The sequence below is a fragment of the Protopterus annectens genome, chromosome 12.part0 (genome assembly GCF_019279795.1).
Source record: "Protopterus annectens isolate FY-2018-M chromosome 12.part0, PAN1.0, whole genome shotgun sequence".
NCBI lineage: Eukaryota > Metazoa > Chordata > Ceratodontiformes > Protopteridae > Protopterus > Protopterus annectens.
The window spans coordinates 284,175,577-284,198,070 of record NC_056746.1 but is presented as its reverse complement, the minus strand read 5'-3'; the positions used below and the strand labels follow the sequence as shown (position 1 = coordinate 284,198,070).

Below are 22,494 nucleotides of genomic sequence, written 5' to 3'. Positions count from 1 at the left end.
ATACACCGCAACTGCTTCGGCTTCACACACATGGACATGTTAGCTAACATGAGACTTGTTAATAACCATATCTCCTAAGTCATGTTAACTTCATGTCTTTTATATATTTCTCATTTTCTCAAGCAGTTTCCTCCTCTTCACATTTACTCAGTCCACTTTCATCACACCCTTCTAAATTTCCTATAGATTACTGTCATTTTGTTTTTATTTTTCTGTATATTCTTGTACACACTGTTTTTGGTCATGTTTTTGTATAACTGTACCACTTTCCTTAAAAAATTAAAATAAATTAAGACATTTTTAATCTGTTATCAAGTGTTTTGAATGTTATTTCTGTATTAAACGGTTTCTTTTCTGTATTAACATACATTGAGCTTGAAAATTATCTTTATAGATCAGAGCTCTTCCCTGGCAAATAAACTGAAATAAACAAGCCACCATGAAATGGTGAGCTTCCAGCTGACTTCTGGAAGCTAAAAGACAAGATGATAGGAACCCGGGTTAAGCTATTTAACTATTGCTTAGAAGTGGGGGGACAGACTGTAGCCTCATAGAAGGGGGAGCAGTTTCTGCAATATTAGAAAAGGAAAAGACCCTGCTAATCCAGAGTCTTGCAAACCTTCCAGAGTCGTAAATTAGAACTATAAAAATTATAAGGGAATACTAGCAAGTCCTTTGATAATATTAAATGAACAATAACATTTACAGAAGGCTAGATCAAGGGAAAAATACTCATTTTAAGATCAGAGGCTGAACAGGCCTTTAAATAGTTTAAAGAGATTTCCATAGAGAAGTATTAAACTATTACGACCTTCCCAACAGGTTTTGAGATCTAGTAATTGAGATACATAAAAGTTTGCTGCCAGGGTAAAGATAAATTGTTGTGTCTTTCGGCTTTTCCCGGTTAGGGGTTGCCACAGCGGAACTCCGGTCCGCTAATGATTGGCAGTAGATTTTTACGTGCCGAGTTGCCGGCCCTGATGCACAACCTTCAATGAAGGTACGCCCATTCACGCATGTCTCCACACAGAAGACGCTCTAGCTGAGAATCAAACAGGACGTCTTACTGTGAGGCGACAACGCTACCACAGCACCACCACCGCAGTTAGGGTAAAGATAAGTGAAAGTTAGAATTCTCCCTTTAGGGGCATATACGTCGCCCCATACTCTTTGCCCTATACTTATAACCCCTTGCCAATGTAATAATGGTATCAAATATACAGTGGTGTAACTGGACAGCAAAGTAGGACAAAAAAGCACTGTTCACTGACAAAGTTTTTTTTACATCTAGCTGACTCAGGAATTGACTTACCAGGCCTTTTAGAAATGTTAACTTAATTTCAAAAAATACTCAGGTTACAAAATAAATGAAACTAGAATAAAAGCTACTGTTATAAATTACATTCTAGCATACTCCTTAGCTCATTCCTATCCCTATACACTGGGGCATACAAAGTTAAAATACCTAGGAGTATGTCTGTCTTACTCAGAAGTCCAAGCTGTCAAACTGACATGGGATGAAACTGTAACAAAAATTTTAGATAAAACGGGAAATTAAAAATTGACGGTGAAGGGTGTAGATCACAAAATCTAAGCAATATTTTTTTTTTTTGCCTGATAGCATTTTACCTTCACCCAACTGGCCCCATTGTTCCAATGCTTTGGACCAGAGTGCTTCCAGGCTATTCAAAAGTCCTATGGTCCTTTCACTCCTGTTGTGGAATCCCTGTCAGTTCTTGTTTCACTGGTGAGAGATGGGTTGTAGGGAGCAAGACAGCTTGATGGCCCTCAGAGCTCAGCAACTCTCTCTTCTTGGGAGTAGAACCCCCTGCATCTCCAATCCTGCAAATACTGCCTCCTCAGGGGAACCATTCCTCCACATGAAAATTTCCCCTTGACTGCATATTATGAATACATTAACAGCAGTGCAAGCTTGGCTGGGTCAGAACTCCACTAAATTAACACTTTCTACTCCCACCAGATGCCACGCACATGGCAAGCGATAGTCAATTTCCTTATCCCAGATTGAGAGAGCTGGCAGTGTCCATCTATTTATATCCATCCTGGCCATCTCCTTTAGTCATCCAAGATACTAATCAAACTCAGATTTTTTTCTCTCTCTCACTCTACCTTACACAGTAAACTAGTAATAGCATTATTTCTGTACCCTCTAGTAATTCAGAGAGTTCAGGCCTTTTTATCCCCCAATGAAGAAAACTGCTCAATAATAATAATGAAGAGAACTTAAGAATTCATTTGGGACAACAAACATACCAGGATGTCCTGGATAAGTCTGCATTGACCATACAAACAGGGCAGCTGACAGTGCCAGGAATGCAAGACTACTATAAGGCTACTCAGTTAAAATAGTTACATCAGGATAAAATTATAAATGGAAAGAAATGGCATTTTACCAGAAAGGGGTCCCACCTAACACAGACAAACTAACTCTGTGGATTTTCTGAGATCAAAAAGATAACAGTAATTTCCTAGGTTGTGTGGAGACGGTAGCAAGAGGCACAATAATGATAAAGGAAGTCAGAAAATGGAATCAAGGAATCTGTCCCACAGGCTTAGATCCTAATGACAAAAGTTCAAGCAACAAAGTGGCAATTTGGTACGAAAAATCAGTTTACTGAGGTATTAGGAGCAGTTTTCACAAGGAGAGGATTATCTCCACTGGAAACAGGCAAAATGGATTAACAATGTACAAGTAGTAGACAGGATAACTTTTATGGGTATGCATAAAAAACTCTCACAATTAGTTAAGAGACTGCAGGTAAACAAACCACCACACTCGGTACAATGAGTCCAGGACAAACAAACATCCTGAAAGGTTAGAGACCTCAGGGAAACTTTGGTAGAAATGGGAAAGAAAGCTAAATAAGGCAATAATTTCAGAAGCATGGGAGGAGACATATTCTACCCTATTTTATGCAACCAAATCCGAGAGAGTCAAAATCTTTGAAGTCTTTACACAAATATTTCTACACCCAAGCAAATGAATATAAAAATACAAATTGTTTCTTACTCTATTTAAAAGTAATTTGATGAACGGACGGACAGCCGCAAATTCATCCCTGGTATAGTACCCCGTCTCTCAAGGATACTGAAAACATGTAAACATCTCAACACATCAATAGTCATTCAGTCTCTGGGTTATTCATATGCAAAATATAAGGGCTAAAAACTACCATGGGAGAGTAAAACTAGGTTTCTTAAGATCCTTGTACATCAACAGCCTAAGTAAATACCTATGAACCTATATAACCTAGTAAACTCTTACGAAGCTATACATGTAAGTGGTATCTGTCAGAAATGCTTGGAGATCCAAACTTGGGCCTAAGAAAACAGTATTTTGGGAATGTATCAAGTTGGACCCTTTAAAGCAATCACTGCAGGAACTTTTAGAAAGGAACCTTGGAAAAATGAATTTACTAAAAAACTTTAGTTAGAAAGGACATTAAAGTTCTACTTGAGCTAGTTTTAATAACAGTGAAAACTTTCATCCAAAAAACGAAAGTTACCCCTCTCTCCACTCTCTTAGATTTGTTAGATGTATTTGGTGAGATTTGCAACACAAGACAAATGCAAGCAAGATAAATCACATAAGTACATGAATAAATGGATCACCCTGACTGTTAAGCTATTAAATAATAAGTGACAGGGTCTGAACACATTTAACAAATTAGTGGGCACCCCAGCAAGACAACAGGAACAAATCTTGAATAATCACGGACCTAGAAAATACCATGGTATATGAGAACTATTGAGTTTATTGTATTACACAGTAATTTATCTAAGACATCTGTATACCATATACTGTTTACACTTTGCTAGAAAAAAATATTTTTTGTTTAAAGCCTGATCAATAAAAGTTACTCGAGTGCCCGTGTCTCAATCTATCTTGTAATTTGCACAGAAACATGCATTTTCCAGTTATTCACAATATGCTTGATACAAGACATCTACAAATACATTTTTCCAGTAACGTACAATATGAATATGTTTGTTCCGTGCAAAATACCATGCAACTAACACTGCATACCTTGACATCCTGCTCTACCGAAGTCACTATTCCTTCCCTCATGAACAGTCCATAATCTTCAAAGAACTTGGCATATTTTTCAGGTTCTCTCCGACTTTGATCCACAAAGAACTTGATTATCCGTTGCTGAAGTACATCTCTGAGTTTCCTATAAGCAAGAAAATAATAACTATATACTTCTTAAAACAGTTTCCTTCCTTGCATGTGTGCTAAAAGATACAGAAAAGCAAAACCAGAAACAAGGGATCATATGCAACCCGATAACTTCAAACAATTGTTAAGACTGCAGTATATGAAAATAAGAAAAGTGTTACTCTTCTATAAACACAACGAAAAGTTAGGTAGAAGATAACAGTTACTATAGTCACTAAATTGGTGAAACTAAATTCTGATAAAACATTATTAAAAAGGCTTGATTAAGCCAGACTGAATGCCTTCTGACTTGCTGAAACTAAGAATTTTAAGGATGCATTGAAAACCTACTAGGAACTGCAGGTCATGCAAGTGCTGAAATATGGCAAACTGCACCATCTAAACTTGATTTTGGAAATCACAGCAGCTTCCCACAGACATGGAGAAGAGGGAAGGAAGAGTTGCACTGGTGGACAAGAAAATATGGATCCTGACTGTGCAGGACTTTGTGAGTCAAGAAGCTTACCTTGAAGATGATATACTATGAGAAAAATAGCCAATGCAGAGCCTAGAGTGTTCTCACGTGAAATTAACAGATAAGAAATATAAAGCTACATGCTGCACAACAATGCAACTCACCTCCATACAATCCAGTATCAGGCACTGTATCAGTCAGGCCTAAAAATTAATAAGCAAAGCATTGACAATTATGAAAAAGTTAGTGGTACAACAAAGGCGAAAAACAGCTGAAAAGGCAACAGCGCAGGAGGGAACTTAATAATGACATCAAAAACTGTTACTTCAAAGAGTGGATGACAGAACTTGGGAGGCACAGCTGGATGGTAGAAGAAGAATGCAACTATAGGTTGTGTTTAAATGCACCTGGGACAGATGGGGGGGAAAAAAGAGAGTAGTGGATGATACTGCAGATTGTGGTTCTTGTCATTATGACTTCCCCATTCTTCAGACGCCTGCTCATTGTTATAGTAACCTCAGTCACCCTTTTACCTCAGCTGATACCACTGCTCCTTCCTTTAGTAATAAATGGATACCACTGCTCCTTCCTTTAGTAATAAATGGATACCACTGCTCCTTCCTTTAGTAATAAATGGATACCACTGCTTCTTCCTTTAGTAATAAATGGATACCACTGCTCCTTCCTTTAGTAATAAATGCATACCACTGCTCCTTCCTTTAGTAATAAATGCATACCACTGCTCCTTCCTTTAGTAATAAATAGATACCACTGCTCCTTCCTTTAGTAATAAATGGATACCACTGCTCCTTCCTTTAGTAATAAATGGATACCACTGCTCCTTCCTTTAGTAATAAATGCATACCACTGCTCCTTCCTTTAATAATAAATGCATACCACTGCTCCTTCCTTTAGTAATAAATGGATACCACTGCTCCTTCCTTTAGCAATAAATGGATACCACTGCTCCTTCCTTGTAATAAATGCATACCACTGCTCCTTCCTTTAGCAATAAATGGATACCACTGCTCCTTCCTTTAGCAATAAATGGATACCACTGCTCCTTCCTTTAGCAATAAATGGATACCACTGCTCCTTCCTTTAGCAATAAATGGATACCACTGCTCCTTCCTTTAGTAATAAATGGGATACCACTGCTCCTCCCTTTAGTAATAAATGGATACCACTGCTCCTCCCTTTAGTAATAAATGGATACCACTGCTCCTTCCTTTAGTAATAAATGGATACCACTGCTCCTTCCTTTAGTAATAAATGGATACCACTGCTCCTTCCTTTAGTAATAAATGCATACCACTGCTCCTTCCTTTAGTAATAAATGGATACCACTGCTCCTTCCTTTAGTAATAAATGGATACCACTGCTCCTTCCTTTAGTAATAAATGGATACCACTGCTCCTTCCTTTAGTAATAAATGGATACCACTGCTCCTTCCTTTAGTAATAAATGGATACCACTGCTCCTTCCTTTAGTAATAAATGCATACCACTGTCCTTCCTTTAGTAATAAATGGATACCACTGCTCCTTCCTTTAGTAATAAATGGATACCACTGCTCCTTCCTTTAGTAATAAATGGATACCACTGTGCAAAAGTGAGGAATACAAACTACATCTAAAACTGTGGCATCTCAGAGTATTCCCCCTTTTCTGAGGTACAGCAATCTCAGAATTAGTATGAACACCACATGGGTGTGGAAAGTACAGCCTCTTCACACCAAGTATGTAAGGAACCCCCCACCCCCAAAAAAATGATTTAAATGTATAACAGCAAATTTTAAAATTCAGTGTTTGTTTTTTTTAATGTAATAACATTTCATTTATGAAGTGCCAGGACTCACTTTAGCAGATCATATACTTCTGATAGAAAGCTACTGAGGGGTCCACCCATAAGCCAGTTTCTTCCCCATCTTACAAGCTTCTCACCAAACCCTAGGACATTCAGTTTTCTGGTTAACACCATTTGGGAATCAAATGACTTGCTGCAAAGTCACAGAATGAATCAGGCTAGACTGAAAGCACATTTCTGAAAACAAGTTCATGCGTTCTGAAAATCATCCAATTTGTTAGCACTGAATGTCATCACACTGCCTCCTGTTTATTTTGTTGACTTGCAGCATTAAGCAGATATAAGCTTGACAAATCTTTACTTAATTAGTTTATCCTCTAAGTACTCTGTGAAACAAACCACAAAGCATTTTCAAACTCTGTAATCATCATATATTCCAAAGACAGAGCTATTTAAACAGTTTTGCCACCAGCTAAAAAAATGCATGAAGTGGACCAGGTGCCTCCTACTCTAAGTAGACAACACACTGTCTTGTCCACTTCAACACATACAAAGCACCTTTCCTCTGCAACTACGCTGGCACCCATACAGCCTCTTCCTACACGAAAAATTTAGCCTCAGTCCCATAGACACCTACCGAGCATGCACTAGATGGATCTCTAGAAATGGCCTCTCCATGCAAATCAATTGCCAATAAGCGCCAGCTGCTCAACCAGGGGATGGGCAGCACTGACACCACAGAACTCCTCTCCAAAGTATACCTCAAGGCATATACCTCTACCACGGCTCTCATCATCTGTTGAAGCAGAGGACAGGAGTAAGCTGAGCTTGACCAAACACTAGTAAGAGAGGAAGAGGGAGTCCGTGACACAAGGATATCAAGAGAAAGAGAGAGACAGAGGGCTATGGAATACATTAGATTCATAATGTAGCAGAAAGGATTTCAAGAACTAAGCCAACACATGAATGGAGAAAGGAGATTTTACCAATAGGGTTGACTGCAAACATTGGTATAGAAAAGCAAGAGAGACCTAAAACTTGCTTGAGAAAATTAAAAAATTAATAATTAAAATTAAAGAGATCAAATCTTCAGCCATTTTGAGCATCTGTTTCTTAGGCATGGGGCCTTGAACAGGGGACTGAAGTGCAGTCTTTTTTGGTTTAATAGGAGTCTTAGTCTTAGGATACGTTTTTATGGTGAGCGTCGTCGGTCTGAAGGCGCCTTCAGAAACCGAAGGTGTTTCTACAGCACCGACATCTTTTTCAGCAGTGTCGTCGGTAGGGGCTAAACAAAATGGCTGCGTCGGCCTAGTACTTTCCGCCAAAAGTTCCGAAGCAGTCTCGGGCTCCAGGTCTGCGGTAGTCAGGGGCTGTGTGGGAGCCTCACTGAAGACCGGAGAACCGGAGACCGGACCAGCCGAGGCCTCGGAGTCTGGCTTGGGTCTAGGCTGCCTGTCCCTATCCTTGCGTTTTTTGTGCACGCCGGTAGTCGGTTGCTCCGACGGCATATTGTAGTTAACCTTTCTACCGAAGTAGTGTTATGCGAAATCAAAGCGTCTTTTTATAGTACGCTTATTAAACCTAGTGCAAAAACGACAACTAGTGACATTGTGGTCTGGGCCTTGGCAAGGTATGCAGTAAGAATGAAAATCCTTATGAGGTATTTGCTTCCCACAAGAAATATAATTGTTAACTTTTTCTGACATCGGTCTGAGGCAAGAAAAGTTTCCCCAATGGGGTACTTAGCTTTATTGAAGACTTCGGATCTGAAATTCGACTTCGAAAATCTCAGGAGTCGGCCGACCGGCACTTGCGAACTGCTTCTGCTTCGGGCACCGCGCGGTAAGAAAGACTTAAGAAAATGGCGTTGGATGCATTATATATACCCCTGGTGCACTGACGTCAGGGGAAGAAGCGATAGCAACCGACGCCGGACCAAGACTTTGAAATCCGGCCGACTGCGGGACCGCCTGACGACATGATAACCCAAGTGTGATGACTGCAGCAGGGTAACACGATGAACATCTGCTTCTGCATTTGTTGCTTGTGTGAAGTGCATTGAATTATTTCATGCCAGCAGCCAGTTCAACAACACTGCTGCAGAGGTAATGAAGTTATTAACCTCAAAGACGATTTCAGTATAATGTCTCGACAGAGTCTGCAAAGGCCAGTGCTGACATTGTTTTCTCTTTGTGGTTACACTTCTGCAAAGAGCAAGTTGTCTGCTTTTCTAGCAGTGTGCTTATTTACATTCCTCTCAACTGTCCCTCTTAATCCCTGCTAAAACTGGCAACTTTTTACACTTGACAATAATTAGATTTATAGACTAGTTTCACTTCAGAAAATGTATACTAATTCCCATTCATTTTTTCTGTCAGTGTTTCAAATTAACAGTACTAGTAGTTTAAAACTGCCCATGTCTCTTATTTCTAGATTTCCCCTTATTCTGTTGAGATTTCTGATGTATCGAGAGCCATGCTGTTTTATTTTTATTTATTTATGTTTGTCTGTTTTGGGGGGAGGGGTGACACGCAAGCAGAGTCAAGTTAGGCATTTTCCGAATTTCTGACTGACCAAACCCAAAAGGTTCACCATCACTGGTATGAATAGTGAAAGCCTTTTACATCTGCATCACATCTATAACGCAAGTAGGCCAGTTATAAACATAAAACAAAGTACACAAATCAGGATAAGCAGCAACTTCAACAGACAGTAGTAATATTGAAATTAAAATTAGTTTATATGAAACATGAGCATACTTCACATAAAGTAGACCAAAACGAACAAGTAACTTGGGATAAACAAATACCTACCAGTATTAATAAACTGAGTTCATATTTACAATACAGTAATAGATCAACTGCTGCACGCAAAGTTTGCACATTTTTTTAAATTTAACTCCACGCTATGAAGGGATGGCACTCTGTCATTGTAGTTAAGGTGAGGAAGGAGTGCTAGTGGGTTAATACAGTGCATTATTTCCCCAAGTATGTCAAATGAGGAGAGGATAAAGCATTTTGATAACTTTCTGAAGCAAATGGAAGTAACAAAGTCTGGAAATTGGATCTGCCACCACAGACAGTATCAAATTATACAGCCTGGGATGCAAAAATGCACTGTGTTTGGATTTTATTTTGTTAATAAAGATGGTCCCTCAAAAATTTTCTTGGAGCTGAAAATTCCTGCCACAACAACATGAAAGACTCAATCCCTCACTTCTTAAATTAATGTACAGGCTACTGTACTTCCACACTAAATCCATCAGCATTAGTTTCTTACTTCTTTGAAAGACAAGCTCTCAAGTAGGCCTGCAGGTGGAAAACTTTATGTTGACAATTAATATATGTAAAGATGCAGTAGTGAAACTACAAAGAAAGAAACTGCTCTTCTAATGAGCAAGTTTGTGTATACTCAGAACGCTTTGTGGGCACATGCAAATCACTGCCCTACACCTACTATGACATTTCATGGGTATGACTATAAGGAAGAGTTAAATAAATAGTAAAGTTAAATGATCAATATAATCTATAAATTTTACAAAACCACCTGTGACTTCAACATGAAGTCTATGACTGCTAATAAAATTAGCTGTATAACAAAGGTTGTTCAAAAATGTGTCCAATATACTTTAAAGAAGAGATGTACTCGTAAGTATTAATTTTAATAAGTGTAATTGGGTACCCTTGTAAGAGCCTTAAAGTAGCTCTCTTCAGGTGTTCTGGTGACACTGAATCTACCTTATATAGTCTGGGTGGAGGTGTCAAAGCGGGTAAGCTGTGCCAGCCTTTCCCAGGTGTGTGTGTTTAAAAAATCTAAATCTCAAAAGATTGTGTGTGACACCTATTTTGAATAGAGACACTGAAAGCACTGATTTCACAGAGAGAGTGATGGAGGACATGGTTTGCAACACTCGATTAAGGAAGCCTTAGCTCTGTAGTGGTCAGTGGGGAGTCTTATTTGGGGCCTGGGGAGAAAGTCCAGCCCCAGGACTAGAGTGTGCATTCCCTGTCTGCTCTTAATGGAAACTGTACTTGGTGCAGAGAGCTGCATCTGAAAATACTGTGTGTGCCTATTATTTTAACTGTGAATGTTCCCCACTGGTGTCAGTAGTTAGGATTGAGGCTCCTGTAGCCTGTAAGCAGTTGTCACTAAAGGTGTGTGTACTCTCAGCAGCCACAAGGTAAACATACAGAGTTTCACTTTTCACAACAGTTTTATTTACTTTTTGTAGGTCAGTTTATTCAGAAAGCAGTCAAAGATATCAGCAGAGGATTATGGCAAGCTGACAGTGAACCAGGTGGCTAAGGTGTGCAAATCCAAAGGACTGGTGCATGCCATCCTGAATAAAGAGGAAATTATTTTAGCCTTAATCGCAGCTGCATCACAAACCAGCAACCAGGAAGACAACCAGTCTGGTGATGGGGATGGATATACAGCCCTCAGAAACAGGCAAGTTCACCTTTACCTCAGGGGACTTAAAAATCCATCTGGAATTAAACAGACTTGAACTGGAGGCAAATTGTATAGAATTAGAATCGGCAGAGAGACTGTGGTGTTTGGAGGCCGAAGAAAATGAGAAGCAGCATCAACATGAGACGGAGATGCTGACTCTTCAACAGGAACATGGAAGTAATGGGGAAGGGGATAAATGAATCCCAGAAGCAACAAAGGTCAGTAAATTTATTCCACAGTATAAATAAGGTAATAATTTTGATAGTCTTATTCATATATTTGAAAAAATATGTAGACAAAGGGTTGTGGGTACAGTTACTAATATTCTTATTCCATGGTAAAGCTGTAAATAGAAGTTATGTTCTTACCATAACGTTCCATGTTAGTTGTCTTCTTCTCGCCTTCTTTCTTGCTGGATGGGTTCGGAGCCGACCTCGGCTCCACTGCCACTCTAAAAGCTCGAGAGTTGGTTCCACTGGCTCGAGGCTCCCCTTATATCCCACAATGCTAGGCGGTATTACCTCAGATCTCGTTTGTAAGCTAGGCCCAGCCAATAATAAATCCAGAACTACTGGAAATGGGAAAACCCACCTCTATAAAAAGAAAGGAAGAAGGTGACCTGAAACCTGATAAGGAATATATGCATAGTATAGCATATACATATATACAATAGAGGTGGTAGAAAGAGAGGTCACAATCAAACTCCTCTAGGTCTGTCCAGGCTAGGGGGAAGGAGGGTGGGACGCAAGAAAGAAGGCGAGAAGAAGACAACTAACATGGAACGTTATGGTAAGAACATAACTTCTAAATGTTAAGTTGTCTATCTCGCCTTCATTCTTGCTGGATGGGACCGCGTCCCTAGCACCTTGTCCCGGGTGGCCTATCGGAACAGACTCTTGAGAACAGTGGAACCAAAGTTAGCTCTATGTCTAGAAGCTAAATCCAACTTATAATGAGAAATGAAAGTGTGAGGAGTAGCCCAAGTAGCCGCTGCACAAATGGTGTCAATAGGCAGCCTGTCTTGGAAGGCTATAGAAGTAGCCAAAGCTCTGGTGGAGTGGGCCTTAGGTTTGTTAGGCAGCTTTTGGTGTCTAATTTCATAAACAAAGGAAATCAGAGATGTTAGCCATCTGGAGAGTGATACCTTCGAAACTGAAAGTCCCTTTCTGCCTTCTGCATAAGAGACAAACAACTGGTCAGTTTTTCTGATCTGTTTGGTCCTATCCAAATAATACCTTAACTGACGGTGAACATCTAGCCAATGCAATTTTTGTTCAGACCTGTTAGAAAAGTTAGGAAAAAAACACAGGGAGGTCAATGCTTTGATTTAGGTTAGACGCAGAGGCTACTTTAGGTAAAAAAGATGGATTGGTTCGTAAAGATACCCTGTCTTTATGAAACAATAGATACGGTGGTTGACAGCTGAGTGCATGAAGTTCTGAGACCCTTCTAGCTGAAGTAACGGCTACCAGAAAGACAGTCTTCCAGGATAGCAATTTCAATGAACAGGAAGCTGCAGGTTCGAAAGGGGGAAGAATCAAAGATGTGAGAACTAAATTAAGGTCCCAAGAAGGAGGAGGATTTCTTATAGGAGGTCTGAGAAGAAAAACTCCCTTCAAAAAAGCTTTGCAAAGCTTGTGAGACATGATGGCAGAATCTGAAATGCCCACATGAAAGTTAGATATAGCTGCCAATTGGACTTTGAGAGTAGAAGGAGATGAACCTGCGTGAAAGAGTTCAGCTAGAAAATCAAGAACTATTTGGATGGGAGCAGTGAAAGGATCTAAGTCCCTTCCTTGAGCCCAATAGGCAAAACGTTTCCACTTACTAAGATAAATCTTTCGAGTGGAAGATTTATGGGAAGCTATCAAAATATCTCAAACAGTGTGAGATATTTGAGGAAGCCTGGCTAAGGTAGGAACTGGAGGAACCAAGCAGTGAGGTTCAAAGATGGGAGGGAGCGATGAAACTGACCCGACTGATGGATCAAAAGATCTGGAACTAGGTCCAGATGCCAGGGTTGCTCCAACAGAAATTGATGTAGAAAGGGGAACCAAACCTGTCGAGGCCAGTAAGGAGCAATGAGGATCAATGAGGCCTTCTGAGCGATAGCTTTCTGTATCACTTGAGAGATTAGTGGGAAGGGAGGGAATGCATACAGAAGTCCCCGGGGCCAAACTTGGACTAGAGCGTCTCTGCTGGGCTGGCCTGGTAAGGGGAAGAGGGTGAAATAATCTTTGCACTTGCTGTTTTGGGGAGTAGCAAAAAGGTCGCAGCAAGGCTGACCCCACTTGAGAAAAACTTTCTCCAAGATCGAATCTTTCAGAGACCACTCGTGAGGCATGAGGATAGCTCTGCTAAACTTGTCCGCGATAAGATTGGACTTCCCGGGAATGTGCATTGCTATCAGAAAACGCTGAGAAAAAATCGCCCATTGCCACAGTCTGAGTGCTTCTCGACATAGGGGGTAGGACTTGGTTCCGCCTTGTTTGTTGATATACCACACTACAGACATGTTGTCCGTCTGAATTGCTATCGTTCCCAAGGGAAGAGAATCTTGAAGGGCTTGCAACGCTAAAAGCACTGCTCTCATCTCTAGAACATTTATATGCAAGTGGCGTTCGATTGGTTGCCATATGCCCTGGACTGTTCTGCCCTGATAATGCCCCCCCCACCCGATCAGGGAGGCGTCCGTTGTCAGAGTAGCAACCGGAGGGGGATGGACAAATGGTCTTCCTAGGAAGAGCTGGGGGGAAGAAATCCACCAAAGAAGATGATTCCTGCATGCTTGCGTAATCACAATGGTGTGGGACATCGGAAGTTGCTGGTACGACCACTGTGTGAAGAACATCCATTGAAGGATTCTCATGTGAAATCTGGCTAAAAGAAGTAGAGGGATAGCAGCTGCCATAATCCCCAGTACTTTTAGAACCAATCTGACTTTGACTCTGTTGCTGTGGAATAGAAGGGAGACCAGTTTGTGTATGTCTGCTATTCTTTGGTCTGTAAGTCTTGCAGACATGTTGACCGTATCTAGATTTGCGCCTATGAAGGTAATAACACGACAAGGCGACAAAACAGACTTTTCGCAATTTATTGAGATACCTAACTTTTGAAAAATGCGAAAGGTGTAGTCTCTGGCAATCAGAAGAAGATGCTTGGTAGGAGCTGTGAGGAGCCAGTCGTCTAAGTATGGAAACACCTGGAATCCTTGACGTCTCAGATGAGAAGCTACCACTGCCATGCATTTGGTAAACACCCGGGGGGCAGTGGTGAGTCCAAAGGGCAGGGCTCTGAATTAAAAGTGACTGGTTCCCAGCCTGAAGCGGAGGAATCTCCTGGAGCGTCTGTTCATTTTTATATGATAGTACGCATCCTGAAGGTCTATAGAACACATCCAGTTTTCCTTTCCCAATAGGGGTAGGATGGATTGCAGCGTGACCATCCGAAATCTTGTTTTCTTGACAGACTTGTTCAAGATACTGAGATCCAAAATTGGTCTCCAGTCCCCTGTTTTCTTTGGAACTAAAAAGAACCTGGAGTAGATTCCGGATCCTTGCTGGTCTGCTGGCACTGGCTGAATGGCTCTTTTTGCAAGCAGCTTTGAAATTTCCAATGCTGCTAGATCCCTTTGAGCGGGTGGAACATCTGGAAGGGATTTTTTGGATTGGTTTGGAATGCGAAAGAACGGAATGGAATAGCCTTCGGAAATGATGGACTGTACCCACTTGTCTTGAGTTAGGGATCGCCAGGCTTCTGGGTACAGTGATAATCTTCCCCCGACTGCCTCCGAAGGTGGACAGTCGGGCAACACCTCAGGGATGCTGGAAGGGCTTATCGGAAAAGGTTTCCCGATTGCCCTGGTTCTGCAGACCCCCCCTGCCTCTAGGGCGACGTCTACCATTATTAATCCCCCCTCTGCCTCTAGAGGGGAACCGACTCTGTGCGTCAGGCAAAGTTCCTTGAGATTGTTTGCGGAACCACATCTTTCCACTTTTCTGGCCTTTGGGGTAAGGTCTAGAAGGAGTAGAAAAACGGACTACGACGGCAGAAAGAGTTTTGCCATCTGTCTCGCACCTTGTCAAGGTTTCTTTCACTTGAGGACCAAAAAGAGATGATCCATCAAACGGGGAATTAGTGAAAGACGTTTTAAAGGGGTCCGCAAAATTGCACAGCCGCATCCAGGTATGCCGGCGTAAGGCCACACCTGTCCCTGCGACTCTGCTCGCTCCATCAGCCGCATATGAAAGGAGGCGCATGGAGGAGTTAGCTATAGAATTTAGGGTAGCCAGCTGAGTGTTCATCTTATCCTGAAAACCCGCAGCTGTAGGATCCTTTAACATCTCACTCGCTTCCTTGATCAGGTCTCTTTGAAGACGAGTGAAATGACAGAGGTAGTTCAGCGAACACATAGCAAAGGTCGCTGATGAAAACATCCGCTTCCCGTACCTGTCCATAGACCTAGATTCCTTGTTAGGAGGATGGACAGGCACCGAAGGATCAGCTAGCTCCTTCTTAGTGGCAGCAGCTACCACCATAGCATCCACAGAAACTCCCTTAGTCAGAAATTGCTTATCTGCTGGTGCTGTGATAAACTTTGAAGGTCTCCTGGGGGTAGGGTCCACAGAGTCAGGAGCCGTCCAAGCCTTTTTAGCTACCACCTGCATGAGGGGGTCAAAGGGGGGGACACCCAGGAGGTGGAAGGGCGAGAGCCAAACGCCTCAAGATACACAGATTCATCCTCCGAAGGGTTAAGGGCTGGCCAATTTCCCCTCTGTTTCAGGATCTCTAGAATGTCTGCGAAGGAGACATCTTCAGAAGGGGAACGGGGGGAACCCTCGGAATCCTCTAAATCTGTGTCAGAGGTGACAGACTCAGGTGAGTCTATGTGCTTCCTCTTACACTTTCTCTTCCTAGGGGGCTCCCCTGCCAATACAGGAGAGGCCTCGGAAGAGGATGAGATCCCCACAGGGGATTCTTGAGGAGCTGGCTCTCTGCGGTCTGGGATGAGGGAGTGAGTAGACATAACCTGAGGCACCAAGAGGGAGGCGGACGGAGCCGACTGTGGAGTTGAACCAGGTTCCAACACACTCCGCATGACCTCGAATGCACCTCTGTCAGGCAGAGCCAGAGGTCCCCGCCCGAAGCTGAAAACCTCCCTCGGCACCGACAGCGATGGCTCCGAGGCCGATGTCGGAGCCGAACTCACCAGCGCCGAAGCACCGAGAGGGAGAGCGGGGTCGGACAAGGGTCCGATGCCACTCACCCCTCGGAGCCGACGAGGGAAGTCCGGCGCCGAGATTCTTCCAAGGAAGAAATCGTAGCCGACGACGGAGCCGAAGACAATTGTATCGGCTCCGACGGTATCACAGTCTCGGGTCCAACGCCTGCCCGAGCTCAAAGGAGTCGGAGGAGGAATATTCTGAGATATAGGGTTGAGCATCGACTGATGAGTCGGGCTCTGAAGCATCTGGGCCAGTGCCTCGGACTTAAGTCGACTCACTACCCTCTTAAGGTCATGGTCCGAAAGCCTCGAAGACCTAGAGGAGTACGATCTATGGCTCCGTTCAGACAGCAGGGGAGAAGCTGGAGCCGAATGAACGGAGCCGAGGGACGGTGACCTTGACCTCTTCCTAGATGTCGGCTCCGAAAGCCTGATCAGAGCCAACGTAGCAATTTCCAAAACCTCGGCTCCGGCCGGAGCCGAGGGAACCACCGAAGTGGAAGTTAGAGTCTCATCGGCTCCAGCCGGAGCCGATGCAGGAGTAGACTTAGAAGTCTTAGGTGCCGACTCAGTAACTGGAGCCGAAGACCTAGAAGCCTTAGAGGATTTGCCCGAAGATGCAGTCGGGGACCCTCAGGCTTTAACAAGCCCCGTAAAATAAGCTTGTTCTTTCTTTCCTGCAGGACTCTAGGGCTGAAGCCATGGCATACAGCACAGGAGTCCTGCAGGTGTAAAGGTCCCAGGCAGTACACACAAGAAGTGTGACCGTCTGTCAGAGACATTTTCTGACAGCACGAGTCACACTTCTTGAAGCCTGAGACCTTCGAATCCTTAGACATGACACCAACAAGTGCAATCACACTCAACACAAACACACCGATTACACTGTAGAGTAAGTAAGGGTAATTTAAACTAACTTAAACTGATTTAGAAATGTTAAGTCCCTACAGAAAAACACACACACTCTCTGAGGGAAAGGAGGGCCCGAAGGCCTAAGGGAAGAACAGATAAGTTCTTGTGGTAAGGAGTGGGAGAAAAACACAGGAAAGGGAATAGAAACCTTTAAAATAAGGGGATACTAACCAAAAAACTAATTTAAAAGGGGTTTACTAAGTTTTTAAAACTATTTGGTACACTAACCTGGAACCGGTAAAAGCAACACACCTCGATAGCTGTAGCGGCAAATGAGATCTGAGGTAATACCGCCTAGCATTGTGGGATATAAGGGGAGCCTCGAGCCGGTGGAACCAACTCTCGAGCTTTTAGAGTGGCCGAGTCGGAGCCGAGGTCGGCTCTGAACCCATCCAGCAAGAATGAAGGTGAGATAGACAACTTAACATCTGTTGTTTCTAAATTGTCTGATATGGACTGCTTAAATTATGACAAGGTTAAGCAATGTTTATTGAAATGCTTCAAGTTAACACCGGAAGCTTATAGAAAAATGTCTCATGAGCATAGACATAAAGCAGATAATGAAAGTGTATGTCATTATATTGCAAAGCTAAGCAGTTATTTTAATAGATGGGTGAGTGGGTGTCAGGTCACCACTTCTGAAAGGCTGGCAGACCTTTTGGTGAGGGAACAAGCCCTTAGCACTTTGCTTGAGGACATGAGAATCTAGTTGGCAGACCAGGAGTGTAACTCTGCAGATGAGCTTGGGAGAAAAGGGGATATCTACTTAGCAAGAAGGGGATACCCGTGAGGAAACCCATGGTGGGCAGCCTAAACCACCCCGATGTTTCACACTAACAAGGGAAGGTACTAGTTCAAATATATGTCCAGGATCAAGGTTTAGATGTTTTAAATACAGAGGGGTCATGTAGCATACAAATGTCCACTGAAGCAAGATGGGGAACAAAAGGTGGGGAAACCAGCAAGTCAGAATGACAGCATGCCAGTGTTAAGCTGTCTGAAAACAAAAAGGGTACCAAACTATCACAGGAATTTACATCCTATCTTAGTGGATGGAAAACAGGCCACTGCTAAGACAGAGACAGCCTCTGTCATAACCATTGTGAAGCCTGTAGTGGTTAAAGAGAAGCAGTACTTGCTTGGGCAGCCCACTCCGGTCAGAGCTTTAGGAGGGACTCCATTTCAAATACTTTTGGCCAGGATTCACCTTGACTGGGAGGGTGGAAAAGGATGCAAACAAGTAGGTGTGTTTGAGGATATCCCTGCAGATGTGTGGATGGGGAATGATTTCGATAATGCAGTACTTTGTGTGCATGCAGTCAGGCTTGGAGACAGGCATGTGGATCTGGTAGCCTGGGAGAGACCCAGACAGACCCCACATTTGAAGCTGGGCTATATCAGGGAGGGAGCTACCCTGTAGCAGTAAGCCTGAAGGTGAGCTACAGATTCTGATAAGTACTGATGGTACCCTGGACAGGGTGACTGCAAGGGCAGACGTGAGTAGTAGTACCCAGGCTGACAGTGAGGAGCCACTGTCAGAAAATAACCAGACTTCCTTTGAAAGGGGGAGCTGGGAAGGGTCACAAAGGCAGAGTTGAGATCGCCTCAGCTCTCGGACCCTACATTACGAGGCTTGAGGGAGGTAGCTAAGGAGGCACCTAATTCTCAAGGAAAAGGGGAGTCTGTACACTAGAGCAAAGGGTTACTGTATAGAGAGTAAACACTGAAGGAGGGCTAGAGGGTGAGGTAAATACAGCAATTGGTAATGCACAGAGCCTACCATCTAGCACTTCTAGCCATAGTCCATGACATTCCTTTTGCAGGTCATAGACTTATAAAGTGACCCAAGAGAAGTATTGTACAGAACTTTTATTGGCCTAGGATTGCAAGGGCTGTATCAGGGTATTGCAGGACCTGTGAGCAATGCTAAAAAGCAGGCAAGGCAGGAGAAAAAGGTCAAAGCTCCTTTGATGCCTTTGTCTCTGATTAAGGAGGGTAGCTATGGATATTGTGGGGCTTCTGAGTGCCACTAGTTACGCAGGGAATAACTATATCCTAGTGGTAGTAGACGCTACTAGATACCCTGAGGTGGTGGCTCAGTCCTCCATTGAGGCAGAGAAGGTGGCAAATGCTTTGTTAGATGTTTTCAGCAGAGTAGGTTTCCCGAGAGAAATACTGGACTGACAGAAGTGCCAGTTTCATGTCAGACCAGCTGGCTTGTCTGTGTGAGTGTCATGTGGTGAAGCACCTAAAGACCACCCCCTAACACCCCCCACACTCATGGTCTTGTGGAAACATTAAATTCTACACCAAGGACCATTCTAAGGAAATTTGCAGAACAGCTTAAGAGAGAGTGGGACAAACATTTGCCCAATCTGCTGTTTGTATACACAGAGGTATCTCAGGAATCCACAGGTTTTTCATCCTTTGAGTTGCTGTATGTACAGGGTGAGGGGGCCCTTGGATTTGACTCGTCATGAGTGAAAGGGTGTGTGTGAATCCAACAAGGAGTGTGTTGCGGCATATGTCCTAAACCACAGGACAAGGCTTAGGGAGCTCATGGCCTTGGCCCAGGAGACCCTGGCAGGAGCCCGACAGCAGAAAAAGGTCTGGTATGACAGGAATGCTCAAGCCCGACAATATGCTGTGGGACAGCAGGTTATGTGTTCATCCCTGTCAGACACAAAGTGCAAGCAGCTTGGGAAGGAAGGTCAGTGATGTTAACTATATGGTAGAACTGCTAGGCAGGATGCAGGATCACAAACTGTACCATGTTAACATGAAGTCTTATCATGACAGGGATGCCCTTGTGCTGAGCATCTGCAATGGGTGGGAGGAGGAGTCTGAGGGGGATCTGGTGAACTGATCTCCTCAGTGAGGCTTGGACTGACACCTTAGTGGAAGGGGTCAGAAATGCCAATGTAGATGGGCTATCAAGACAGGATATGGGTTAATGTGTTCCCAGACACGTCCATTTCTCTCAATGTTTCTTCAAGGCCACTAAAAAACTAGCTTCAGTCTTCAAAGGGGGGAGGGATGTGAGGTAGTACCAGCTGTGCTGGGGGGGGGGTAGGGCAGTGCGTATGTAACATATGCCAGTATAGCTAGCTGGAGATTTGTAACGAATTTTATGTAATTTGAATATCAAACTGATTTGTACAGATGCCTGTGTTAAAAATGTATCTGTAAAGCTGCTTGTGTCAAAAATGTATCAACAGTGGGTCCTGCTGGACAGAAAACAAATATACATGTATGTCAGGCTGATTTGTTATAACTGCTGAAATGTATATATTTTACCAGAGGATACTGGAAGGGAAGGGGTAAGCTCAGCCCAGCTAACCTTAAAGAAAAATAGCCTGAAATTAAATGACTTGGTTTAGGCCATAAAGATTGTATACAGAGTCTATCTCACAGTTTGGAATGCAGCCGCAGAAGTAATGTCTATGAAAAGCCTTTCTGCAGGAAGGGTATTGAAATTGTTTCATAGCTTCCCTATGCTGTATTCAGCCTTAGCAAAATTCTCTGTGTGAATAGTGTGACACATCAGTGCCAACTCCTGGCTCAGCTGTTAGTGAGGGGGTAGTGTGGGAACCACAGCATCAGGTGACTAGATGTGATGTCATCCTGTAGCCAGCACTGAAATTGTATTTAGATACTAGTGAGAGAGAGATATGATAGAGGCAACTCAGTACTCTGTTACTGGAACTGACAACAAACACACTCATCCATTTCATCTTGCCTTGCTCTAGCAAGTAAGCAGAGAACAGTAATTCTTCAGTCAGTCAGCAAAATATAGTAAGATTAGTCAAATATTTTTTTTCTGTATCTGTCTGAATATTTCTATCTGCGTTGTTTTCATATTTCCTTTGAATTGAAACTCTAGTGCTTACTGTGAATTGATACTCAGTATTGTCATATTTATTTTTTATTAAATATTTTTAAACCTTTCATTGTGGCTGATCTTTTAGAAAATACTTTAACCTTTGACAGCACTTGCATTTATTTAGTAGCACTGTGGCTTCATGTTCCTGAAAGTCTTGCTGCTTGGCAACACTACCATTGGTATATGTATTAATTTTGCTAAGAGTAATTTGAGTACCCTGGTAAGAGTCTTAAAGTAGCTGGCTGGTGGCAGTAAATCTACCTTATAGTCCAGGTGGAGGTGGCAAAGCGAGTGTGCGTGTGGAAAAATTAGATCTCAAAAAGATTGTGTCAGCTACTATGAATAGGGATACAGAGCACTGATTTCACACTGAGGGTGTTGGAGGACTTCACTTGGAACACCCGGCTGAGGACTCTGAGGTGGTCAGTGTGGTGTGTTCATTTAGGGCCTGGAGAGGAAGTCCAGTTCCAGGACTGGAGTGTGCATTTCCTGTGTGTTCTTAAGGGAAACTGTGCTTGATGCACAGAGCTGCATCTGAAAACACCGTGTGTTTCTATTATTTTTCTCACAAAGTGAGCATTCCACAATGGTGTTAGTGGTGAGGATTAAGGTTCCTTGGTCACTGGCCCATTGGAGGGATGTCACAGAGATTTAAAAAAATGGTAAAGGGAACCAATGTCCTCAGTCTAAGCAAAAGCTATTCATGGAAGAACATTTAGTACAAAACTGTGAAAGAAACACTATGCAAATAATCTGTGTTTTAGTTTCATTTGTATGCTTGTAATCACATAACAACAAAAACAAGGAATGCAATAACTGTTTAAATAGAAGCTGCAGCTTCTGTAAATCACTTGCCCATCAGGTTGGACTTAACAAGGGTGGTGTCAAAATGAGGGCGGCTTTTCCAACTTTTCTAAAGGTAATAAAACCTTGAAAAATCTATACAGCTATATACACCAAACTACCAGACATCGGGTCTATATTATAAGATCGATGTTTGAAAACATCAAACAATATATGGTTGACACCATATGGTCGATGTCTTCAAACATCAACCTTATAAAAACACACACAAAAAAAAAAAAAAAAGAAAAAGAAACAAGTACCCTGCGCCCCCCACACTAATTAAATATACCAATCCCGAGATCGCACTACATTGCAGTAAACGGAAATCTCCCCTTACAGAGATTTCCGTTTACATGCTCGAGATTCTGAGCCTTCAATATTCTCGTATTGACAATGTCAGATTCAACATTGTCGGCTTTCAAGAATATAATATAGACCAGACATTCTGCTTGTTTTCTGCCAATTTCCTAAGGTGAAAACCTCAATAAGAAAACATCATTGAACACAAGCTGCACCTTCTATTTGAGGGTGGCTGTTATTTTGATTTTTTCCCTAGAATTTCTATTTGAAGTGTGAAAATCTAAAGATATATTATACTTCAGCAGCAGTGCAGCTAAAATCGTCTTAAAACTGCATTATAAAGCAAAAGATAAGTATTACTGCACTGAAGAGCTACAGTAAACAAATGGGCTTTCAGGGACCACAAAGTCATCCAGA

At 42.5% G+C, this 22,494-nt stretch overlaps 1 protein-coding gene across 1 annotated transcript in view; it reads right to left on the bottom strand.

Moving 5' to 3' along the window:
- The window catches only part of TRAP1 (TNF receptor associated protein 1), a 950,501-nt gene that overhangs the window by 273,466 nt on the left and 654,541 nt on the right, over positions 1-22,494 (bottom strand). The window contains exon 12 of the mRNA XM_044089342.1: positions 4,049-4,196. Coding sequence (XP_043945277.1) covers positions 4,049-4,196 — 148 coding nt within the window. The remainder of the gene's footprint in view (positions 1-4,048; positions 4,197-22,494) is intronic.